At 38.9% G+C, this 11,556-nt stretch overlaps 1 protein-coding gene across 1 annotated transcript; it reads right to left on the bottom strand.

The window, feature by feature from the left end:
• Nucleotides 1-342: 342 nt before the first annotated feature.
• zgc:112023 (PI-PLC X domain-containing protein 1) lies at nucleotides 343-8,369 on the bottom strand. The gene is made up of 6 exons (XM_017702183.2): nucleotides 7,993-8,369; nucleotides 7,749-7,885; nucleotides 5,989-6,117; nucleotides 5,237-5,392; nucleotides 4,972-5,155; nucleotides 343-4,036 (listed from the first exon to the last, which is right to left on the bottom strand). Exons 1-6 carry the CDS (start codon nucleotides 8,096-8,098, stop codon nucleotides 3,750-3,752), a joined length of 999 nt encoding a protein of 332 aa, XP_017557672.2. The 5' UTR covers nucleotides 8,099-8,369; the 3' UTR covers nucleotides 343-3,749.
• Between the last annotated feature and the right edge of the window lie 3,187 nt (nucleotides 8,370-11,556).

Here is an 11,556-nt window from a genome sequence, read left to right as displayed (position 1 = left end):
TTCACATCAAACCACTCTGAACGACACTGTCTGCATATCATTCACTGAATTACATAAAAATTTAGAAAAAATGGTGGAATCCCCTTTTAAGAGTGTTTTGAATAGACATTAAATAAATGAAGGGGGATCACTTTCACATAGTACTGTATGTATAAAATATACCATGTACCCTGTATACATACTACTTATGCTGTATTCCTAATGTATACTGAATAAGCCACCAGCTAAATAAAGTTATATGCTCAGGAAAATTCTGGTCTTGTTTTGGGACGAAGGAAGAACACTGCAATAAAATAAATTGTTGATAAATAAATAGCTGTAAAAATAATAAATAGCTGTAAAAATAGCAATAGAATTTTATTTATAAGTGCTTTTCACGTCAACCAAGAACGCCATACATGAGTCAATAGTGAATAAAATATAAAGTGTATATAAAGGACCTTCGAACAACATGGAAATCCTTAAAAACATCAAATCAAATCCAAATGTAAACACATAAAACTAAGCATAGAGACAGTAACATAAAAGGCCTCATGTTTATTTACCAAATACAAAGCCACACGCATGGAAGGCACAGGTGATCTGGATTATCACTTAAGTAGACACAGTAAGCACCTTATAGAGTGTAAAGAGAGGGGCTGTCTAAAATTAGATCCCACCATGCCATTTCACACACAGACACTAACTGACCCAGAACCAGAAAGAATACTGAAGCATTTCAGGCCTGTTGTTTTATTAGAATATTATTATTAAAATATACCACATTACAACAGGGAAAGGAGAATGGAGGAATTGCCCTCCCTTGCCTTCGTGTTTATTTTTATGCCTCCCAGATAAGACCTTTAATATGCTGGTGCAATAAATATTACACAGCAAGATGGAAGGAAATTGATAATGCAATGGCAGCAAATTTTCCCTTGGAAGCAATGATAGCCGATAGAACATTAATGAAACATCTTTTGGACATGGAGAATCCATGGATTAACCTAACTATGAAGATTTGGGAAAAGATAATTACATTGAGTGGGATACATGATTCTGTAAAATTGTTGAGATGGTGTGCCTATGATAGTGACTTCTCCCCTAACAAAGAAGATAATACTTTTAAAAGGTGGGCCAAGAGGGGTCTAACAACATATTTGACCTTTTTACAAAAGGGGGTATTTCAATCATTTGAATCTCTAAAAGAAATATACGGACTGGAACAGAAGGATCTTTATAGATATTTTCAAGTACGATCCTATTTTAACGAATTGTCTAGACATGTAAACCCACAAGCCCATGAGACAGGAATTCTTAAAATTATTGGGGCCACTACTAAAACAGGCTCATGTCCTAAACTCATTTCAAGGCTTTCTAAAGAGATTAACATTCTCAAAGACAATAAAACATTATATATTAAAGAAAAATGGGGAAAAGAGGGGAATGTGTCACTATCTGAGGATGACTGGGGGGAAATATGTAAATATCAGTGGGCAACAACAAGTTCTCTACTATGGAAAGAATTTTGTTGGAAAAATATTCTTAGATTTTTTATTACCCCTGTGCAGAAACGGCACCAGGGCTCAGGGTCTAGCTGTTGGAGAATGTGTGGCTCGGATGGCGCAAACCATTTCCATATTTATTGGGAATGTACTGAGGGATATCCATCAGGCCGTCTGTAAGATATTCCAACTAAACATACCTTTTGACTTTACTTTTCTCTATTTGGGAAATCTTTCTTTGGATATGTGTCAAAGTGATAAAAAACTACTGAGTGCCTTGTTAGCCGCAAGTAAAAAAGCAATCACTCGAAAATGGTTGTCCTCTGAGCCTCCCCAAATTCAAGAGTGGTACGATGTCGTTTATGACATTTTTATTATGGAGAAACTCACATATTCTCTAAGAATTCAAGCAGAGAAATTTTATCGGATCTGGTCTAGATGGCTAGCATATATAAGACCCCAGCGACCAGACTTTTTGTAGAACTCATGACCTCCTGTCCTTCTCTCCTCTTTTTACTAAAGAGTAAGCTTCCCCATCTTTATGTAAATAATTTTTACCTCAAAATAAATAAATAGCAAAGAAATTGTTAAATAAATAATAATAAATTATTAAAAGGGGAACTAAGTTTAGGGACAAATCAGTGACTTTAAGGTTACTTTGTGGGAAAAAATGTGATCTCATGGAAGTTTAATTCTTGATAAGATTTGTATTTGCTTTAGTTGTCTATTTATCTAATTTGTTTTGTGTGATCACTATTTAAGATATATGAATGTTTGAATGTCACTGTATTTCCTTTGTCTCGAACAGAATTTCCCAATAAAAAGTAATTTACAAAAAAAAAAGAATATTATTATTATTAATTTTACTCACTTTAACTGGCTGAGTATATTCTCTATAAACACACTCACGTTGTCAGAAAGGCCCACCTTGTAGCTCCACCTTACTGGTGTACAGTTACAATCTGCAGTCCATCAGTTGATTCTATTAGCCATCCTCTAAACATCCTCAATATCTGACCATGGATCCGTTCTTGACCGGATATTTTTGGATGGTGGACCACACTCAAATAACCCACCGACGCTGCTGTGTGATTCAGCCTTTGTCACCATGCCATGTCAGTGTCACTGTTGTGCTGAGGGTGGTCACCCATTCAAATAATATCTGCTCAACGGCAATCGTGCAGACTGTAACAGATCGATGATGAGTGCAGTGTAAGGCAGCTGACAAACTGGATGGGCTACAGTGTGGAAATGTGCACATACATTCATGACCTCATCATCACCTCTAGATGTCGCCAACACACTGTGCTTTCGAAACCGAACGATTTTTATATGTAATGTTGATAATGATAAATTAGTGATGCATGTTCTTCTTACAGTGCTTTACAACAGCCTGCATGCATCTCTCCAAATTGACTGGCTTTTAAAAAAATAACGTTGGTTTTCTAAACCAAAATAACAGAGAATTCTGTTCTCTTCTGCACATTTTAATACACAATTACTGTTATTTGCTGAATTTAAAATATAGAGGGGGGGGTTGCATAAAATGTGGCCTGTGCAAAAAATGTATGCACATTTTATACTGAAGGGTTTATTTAACAAGTTAATCTTAGTAAATAAACAGAACGTGTGCACTAAGCTTTCCAGGAAAATGTCATATTTAGCTATGGTTCCTGTAGAGAATGTGTTTATTAACTTATTTCCACAAAATAGACAAAGTGTGTCATTTGTCTGGCAGTGTCAAAATTTTGTATGCTTCAGCCTAAAGCATATCTCAAAACGATTGTAAAACAATGTTTTAGCCAGCATATTCATCTAAAAACTTTGTGCGATCTCGCTTTTAGAGGCATTAAACTCCTCAAACTTCTGGTTCCTGTCACCACCACTGTGAACCATTTTGACTTAGTAAGTTTCTCTAAGACAAAGCTTTTCACAAAAACTCTCTGAATAACTTTGTTTACATCTTTTTCACATAATTACGCACAAATTTGGAAAAATCAGTGGGGTTTCACTTTAGCAAGCTGTATGCTGTACAACCTGTGCAAGCTCATAAACTGGCTGGTGCATTCTGAAAGTACATGCATGCTTTGCATGTCTTTCATGCGGTTTTGCTCACACCTGCACACACCTGCACACTCACATAGGGGACAGTATGTCATTTTACTTTTCTTAGCCATCTAATTACAGCACACAGCAAAATCCCCAGAGTTGAACAAACTCCTACAGTGTTCATCTCAACCTGAACTTTATCCAGCAGTCTGGATGTCAATCCAGCACTGTGTTTTTTTCTGTAGGTTCCCCTGAGGACTTCTCTTTTAAGAGTTTTGTATTAAGTGCAATAACCAGCTGAGTGAATTCATTTCTTGAAATCCCAACAAAGTCTGCACAGATGACATTGAGGCATGTTTTCTGGCGGCCAGGGCGCTGCTGTTTGACCCAGTCCAGCAGCTGACCATAGGCCCTGAGGGTCATGCTCTTCATAGACTGGCAGAGATGGCGAAGGACATACTTGGTGTCTTCAGTGAGGTTCAGACCAGCCACGAAGAAAATAGCTTTTGGACAGAATGGCAGACAAGATGATTATAATAAACAGTGTAGATGAAGTCAAGGACAGAGACAGACAAGGCAAGTTCATACAAGAAAGAATGATCAACTTGCAACCTACAACCTTAAAAGCAAAGGTTGCTACAGGATTCCTGGTTTGGACTTGCAGTTTTAAGAAAAGAACTTTTATTTGGTATGAACTTTTACAAAATGTGGAGTTGAAAAAAAGGTAATTTATATTCACATATCTCATTTATAAAAAGAGCTCTGTAAAGAACCACCCATTATAAAGTTTTTTAGCGAACCAAGTAGTACTTCTTTGGCTTCTGTGATTGATTTTCTCCTCTCCCTCAAAGATGAAAGTTTTATGTGCTGTTTATCTGATGGGGACATTTTTGGTGGCCTACAAGGTCTTGCATGGATGTTAGGAGTCACATTTTCACTTGGGAACTCTTGTTTTTTTTTACATATAACTAATCTCAGAAATATCTCCTGAAAAATGATTAATATACTTATAATATACTTACAAATAAAGGGTGGTCTTTGCCTTTTGCACAGTACTGTACAGTCAAACTTCATTAACATAGTTAAAAAACTGTGGGTCCATATTTGTCAAGCCTCTTGGAGTAAAAGCACTGGCCTCAGCTAAGCTATGGCAATATTACTGACTTTTAATGGCCAGGGACAGTTTTTTACACACTTCTATAATCCAAGAATAGCTCAGTCAGTTTGTACTGAAGTCCCTGTACTTACTAAATAATAAGCCTTAGTATGTAATACACCTGGCTTTTTAAGAGCTTAACATACAATGAGCACAGAAAAACTGATCCTAGATCAGCTCACGTCCTAATACCACATTCCAAACACAGAGGTCTTTAATTACAGTACTGCATTTCTTGTAACAAAGAAAACAAGTATGACAGCTTTTTTAAATATAGCTTACCCGGTCTACCCACTGTGTCTTTTTTTTTCTCCAGGTATGATATAACCAGATTTGGGTCGGACTCATTGGCCCACCAGTAATCCCACCCTGGCCACAGCTCCATATGACCACTCCCAGCTGAGTCGTCGTACGAGAGAATAACCTGATAGCCTCGAGTCCAGCATGCTTTCAGTGTGGGTACTTCCTAAGATGGGATATGAAAGCGGATGAGGAGTGGACGTTGTTGTGTTCCTAAGTATGTCGGGTAGTTTAAAGAGGAACTTACTGTTTGGGGACAGAACTTCTTATCAAAGAGGCTTTTCAGGAAGTCAATGAGTTTACTGTGCTGGGCAGGGTTCACATCATCAAAAGCAGAAAGAGCAATGATGACCACCTCCTTAGCATGCTGCTCTAACCAATAGGCAATAGCAGTGAGCGCCTCCTTCAAAAAGATAATCACATTGAATCAACATACAAGTACATGGCTACACATTTAAAATAGAGGGTGAGTCAAAAGTCACAGGTTTTATTTTATTTTTTATTTTATTATCGACTTTTATCTCTGGAGTCATCTCAAACAAATTGTGTATGCTGAGAAAATCCGCAAGAAACACCACCTTCAGCGCCACATCGTGGAGGCTTGTGACAGCATAAATAATAAAATAAAATAAAACAGTGTCCTGTGACTTTCGACTCACCCTGTAGAATACATACATTCAAACACTGTAGTTATGTCTCATTTTGTTTCATGTTGTGGTGTGCAATATGCTGTGCAATATTTCTGCATTATTTTGTTTGTATAATGTTTGTTGAATCATGTGAATGTCTCGGGGCACCCAAGCACCAAAAGAACATCTGTGATTGGTCAGGATGCTCACAGCACACAATAAAAACTATTCCGTCATTTGTTTGAGGCTCATTTTCACATTAAAGACTTCTGCAATATCAGCACTGTGAAGGCAGATTTCGTTATAACCATTATCAAACAATATACTGTGCAGCCCTACTACATGAAAAGTGAGCAATAACAGCCCCCACCTTTACAGTAACCAAAGAGTATATCCCATGGGCGAAGTAAAAGGTTTGATCAGAATCGTTCGTCTTGTGGGCAATCCTGAGGTCAAGGAATCGAATTCCTGAATCCAGTTGGGTGGAAATGACCAGCTCCTGAACAGAATTAAAGGATTTGTATTTGACAAGAGAGGGCAATAAAAAGACAAACACAAAGTTGTATGAGCGCATGCATGCCATGGCTGTATCATAATTATATTGCTACAGATCATGATTTTGATATGCCTTCCTACATACTAAAACACATTAGTGAAAGGTGGATTGTGGGGGGATTTGATTTGGCCCCACCTCCTCACCCAATAAGAAAACAATCATATTTTTATTAGGGATGGAAGATGATATTGAAAATATATATCGATTTTGAGCTGCTTTAAATCGTTGTCAGCTTCACACAGAAGTTCAGATTTTATGTTTTTTTTTTGTTTATTGTATTCTGGAAGAAAAGAACAGTTATGTCTATAATCTGTGATTTTAGTTTACTTCATACCACCACTCAGTGCCTGCTGTCATGTAAGTACAACAGATCTGTCTTATATGCCATGTAAATATGCAATAGATATACTTTTATTCTATTTCTCTTGTACTTTAACTTATGTCTAGAGTTAAAGTTTATGTGCAATTATGTCTTGCTACTGAAACACTACAATTTCCCTTTGGGATCAATAAATCATTTGTGTTTATTTGTGTTTATGGCTGTGGATGTTTTTTTTATTCATTCTTCTCTTTATATTGTTTCACCCTTATTATGATCACCATCATGTGTTGTGTGGCTGCTACTGGCTGCTAAATTTCCTTTGGAATCAATAAAGTATTTGTCTTATCTATCTCTATCTACCCCAAAAAAATAATAACTAAAACAATAAATATAAATAAGCAACAGACAAAGAAAAAAATACTATACTGCCAATAATGTTATAATGAATAAAGTTCTTTTTATCTATCTATCTATCTATCTATCTATCTATCTATCTATCTATCTATCTATCTATCTATCTATCTGTCTTTATCTCACTCTGGGTTACTGTGTTAAAATGTGTGAATGTTATTATTTTTGCTGAACTTGTAGCCCTGCAGAAATAAATGTTATATTTATTTGTAGTGCTAATTCAGATAGAAGTCCTAGTTTCTGTGCTTCACTACATAAATTCTTGACAACTTTACGTGAAACCATCAAACTTCTCTATTTGTACATTATTCTGTCTTTTTGGCCCACAGCCCACAATAAACATTGCACTTTGGACTGCTGGGACAAAAAGCTTGGGCACCCCTACATCACATGGTTCCTTTACATATTGGAGCCCTCATACTGTTTAGAGCTGGGCAATATGACGATATTTATTGTTATTGTAATACATTTCATCACAGCGTATCACAATATGCTAAAAATCCCTTCCCAACTGCCTGTTTGGTTAAAAAGAGAGCATAATCAGCCCTGATTCGTTGGATTTAGCGCAGTACAGTGTGTGAAACGTTGAACAGTAATTGGATTCTAAGTTTTTGTTAGTATTTTTAAAATGCAGCACTATTTGTAGGTTCTAACTGATTGGATGTCAGAAAAAAATATGGTGACACATAGTGTATCATAAATAACCTTCCTGAAGTATCGTGATATTACATTTTTGCCCACCTGCCCAGGTCAGCACCTGCAATAGCGATTAAGAAACAACACACTATACAGCCCTAAAACAAAGTCAGAGCCTCTCAGAAGCCCAGCACAGCCTGCCCACCTGAGTGGTGCCCCACTTGTTCACACAAGGCCGAATGATACAGGGCGCGACGTGGTCCAGCACTCTCAGGATCCCGGGCTGTGAACGCAGTACTGAGGAACGCTGATCCAGGCAGTAAGTCATGGTATCATGACTCCCTGGACGGCACAAAAGCACATCAAACGCCGTTTACAGTAACAACACGTTAGTATACTGACAGGACTAACGGCTAAATCTGCTCCAAGTTGCTGCGCTGTGGTCCTACCAGGGATGGCGAGATCCCACAGAGGAACATCCAGGAGCTGTGGAGGCAGCTGTGACATCCAGTCGGTACAGCTGGAAGCATCCCATCTCCTCTCCATGTCTGCCATTCCTCGGTATTTTCATCCAGAACTAACAGGAGCCCGACAGCAAAAGCAGAAGTGAAGCAGCTAATTTACAGCGAAAGCTGGTTTGAAGCACATAACTAGTTCCGTCTGGCGCTTCTTCGAGCTTCGAGGTGAAACAGCGTTCGTGTTAGGAATTCGCTTCACGGCCGCTTTTGGAGAAAGCGCGGCGACCCTCAGCGGAAGGAAGCTAACGCTGAAAAACAAAACCAAAACAGCGCAGCTGGACAGGGGATGATGGGGCGGGGCTTAGTGTGTAGCCCCGCCCCGGCCCATCACGTGTAGATCAGCGCAACATTCATTCTTTTTCTTTCGTTGTATTTGCAGAACATTTTATCCCCAAAAACGCACTTTCGGATTCCGTTCCAGCTTCCTCTGTATTTAAATGGGAAATGAGGCATTTGATTACACCCCTTAAAGTGATCAACAATGAGAAGAACGATACTTTCCTTAAATCTCAAATATCTGGAGCATGCTGACTGATTTTGAATGTCTGAATATAGAATTGAGAACCATTTGTCACGGAGTTTGCACACTGTGAAATTAGACCTCTGCATTTAACCCATCCGTGCAGCGAAACACCCACATACATGCACACTAGTGAACACACACACTAGGGGGCAGTGAGCCCACTTACCCAGAATAGTGGGCAGCCCTATCCACAGTGCCCAGGGAGCAATTGGGGGTTAGGTGTCTCGCTCAAGGCGTGGAGTGTTCAGGTGTGCAAGATATGTGGCTTGGGGTTACAGAAAGTGCAGTATGTACAGTAAGGTGTCCATTTATGCAGATGGATAGAATAAACCTATGATTTAGCATTTTATGCTGTTTTTAACATGAAAAAAACAACAACATCAATGCATTTACTTTACAAAACCAGTTAAAGAGACTGAATTTGTGAATTCAGCTGGTCGTAAAGTATTGGCACCCGACACCTTGAGTTCATCGTGTTATATATTATGAGGATATGACACATAAAACATGAGGATGACACATAAAAGAGGTTCTCGTGTGCACACAAACATACACTGCTGTTATGTGTTCAGTCTTAAAGACACTGACAGCCATTCAGAGTGGTTTGTTGTAAAATGCATTGTACAGGCCATTATATCAACTGGTCTTCCCAAATGAATATCAACAAGCACACAAATCTGCAAATGATAAAGAAGCCCCCGCATGGTTACTCAAATCAAATCAAATTTGTTGCACTTTTTACAACGAATGTTGTCACAAAGCAGCTTCACAGAATTTCAGAAAAGACAGAGTTTTAACAAGAATGTTAAACTCCCAGGTGAGCAAGCCAGGGGTGATGGTGGCAAGGAAAAACTCCCTCAGAGCTGAGGAAGAAACCTTGGGAGGAACCAAGGCTCACTAGGGGGGACCCATTCTCCTCTGGTCAGACTACCTACAAGTGATTATACTACTAATATTAATATCAGTAGTATTAATAGTAGTAATAGCTAGGAGTCTACGAAAACATCAATGTATTTAGTCCAAGGTAGGTAGCGGTAGCTGGGGCGTGGGCAGCTGGTCTTAAGTGCGTAGCAGGAGGGCTCGACAGTTAGTTGTCCTTCAGTGTCCGGCCGGACATGTGGGCGGTCGTATACTCGGAAAAAAGGCAGGGAGATGGAAGTGGTTTTATTCTGTTTGTTTGTACGTAAAACAGGGAATGTGAACATTTCCAGAGTGTGGCTAACGACTCCGGCAGATCTGATTATGACAGCTTAACTAAAAGGAGAGAACCAGAAGGACACACAGACACGGCAGCACTCTGAAACAGTTTGGCACCCCCCTTCGCTCCACCGTCCACAAACCTGAGTGACCGCATGCGAGCAGTGGGACGACAGCACCAGCGTCTCAGTTTACTGTAATTCCCAGTGTCCATGGACCCCTGGATCTGCTGCCTTTATCTAAGGGGGAACATCAACTGCCAAAAGATAAAGTGAAAAGGTGAGTTTTCAGCCTAGATTTAAAGATTGAGACTGTGTCTGTGTCCCGAACAGTTTCTGGAAGATCATTCCAGAGTTTGGGGGCTCTATAAGAAAAAGCTCTTCCCCCAGCTGCAGCCTTATGAATTCTAGGAACTATTATTAAACCAGCACTCTGGGATCTGAGTAATCGTGATGGCTTGTAATAGGAAATAAGGTCTTGCAGGTATTCAGGAGCAAGACCATGTAGGGCTTTATACATCAATAAAAGAATTTTATAATCAATACAAAATTTAACAGGCAGCCAATGAAGTGATGATAGCACTGGACTGCTATGATCAAATTTTCTAGTTTTAGTGAGGACCCTGGCTGCAGCATTTTAGTTGAAGTTTGCTTAGATTCCTGCTTGTACATCCTGACAGTAGTGGGTTACAATAGTCTAGCCTAGAAGTAATAAAGGCATGTACTAGTGTACTAGGGCATTTCTTACCTTGGCAATGTTGTGAAGACGTAAAAAAGCTGTCCTAGTGATGCTGCCTATGTGTTGATCGAATGATAAATCTGAATCAATTATGATGCCAAAATTTTTTGCTGCTGAGCCAGGTGCAACTGGAAAGTCAGCGAGATTTCAAATTAAATCTGGTAATTTATTTCTTGCCAATTTTGGACCCAGAAGGAGAACCTCTGTTTTGTTTAGTAGGAGGAAATTATGTGACATCCAGCATTTCACCTCTTTTTCACAGTCCTCCATTTTCTTTAATCTGTATTTGTCATCAGGCTTGGCTGATATGTACAGTTGTGTATCGTCTGCGTAACAATGAAAGTTAATGATATAAATGGTAAGCTAGTAACAGGCCTGTAATTTGACAATACACCAACATCAAGATTTGGTTTCTTGATCAGAGGTTTAATAACTGCTAGTTTAAAACCTTTAAAAGTACATGGCCCAGACTAAGGGACGAGTTTCCTATAGTTAAAAGAGGGTTTATAATAACTGGCAGTACTTCTTTGAGTAATTTTGAGGGAATTGCATCGAGTGTGCAAGTTGTGCAATTTGCAGAGGAGATTATCTTCTCTAGTTCTAGCTGTGGGAGTGGGTAAAAAGTTTCCAGCCTTTTTTCTACAACTGTGTTTTGTTTTATATCAGCCAAGTCAGATGACAGCCAAGTTGGATGTAACACTGTGGGTTGAATTTGTTGTCTAATATTTTCAATTTTGATATTAAAGGAGTCCATAAAAACTTCACTGGTGAGAGTTGCTGGGATTTCTGGTTCAGTACCTGCCTGATTTTTTGTTATTGTGGAAATCACACTAATCAGAACTCTAGAACTAAGAACTCTTATACTTATTATTCTCGATCAGCGAGGCCAGATATGCTGAGCGAGCTTTAGTGACAGCATTTCTATACTCTATAATGTTTTCCTTCCAGGCAGGGTGGAACACTTCCAGCTTGGTTTGTTGCCATTTCCGCTCTAGTTTCCAAACTGTTTGTTTTAAGGTACAGGTTTTATCGTTGTT

The sequence above is a fragment of the Pygocentrus nattereri genome, chromosome 30, assembly GCF_015220715.1.
Source record: "Pygocentrus nattereri isolate fPygNat1 chromosome 30, fPygNat1.pri, whole genome shotgun sequence".
Lineage (NCBI taxonomy): Eukaryota > Metazoa > Chordata > Actinopteri > Characiformes > Serrasalmidae > Pygocentrus > Pygocentrus nattereri.
The sequence above is the reverse complement of the archived record's forward strand: the minus strand, read 5'-3'. Positions and strand labels throughout refer to the sequence as shown.

Coding starts and splice junctions, on each gene's coding strand:
- zgc:112023 (XM_017702183.2), bottom strand. CDS start 8,098: ATGGCAGACATGGAGAGGAGATGGGATGCTTCCAGCTGTACCGACTGG. Junction 6,118..7,748: donor ACAAGTGGGGCACCACTCAG/GTGGGCAGGCTG, acceptor AATTCTGTTCAG/GAGCTGGTCATTTCCACCCA. Junction 5,156..5,236: donor AGAAGTTCTGTCCCCAAACA/GTAAGTTCCTCT, acceptor ATCCCATCTTAG/GAAGTACCCACACTGAAAGC.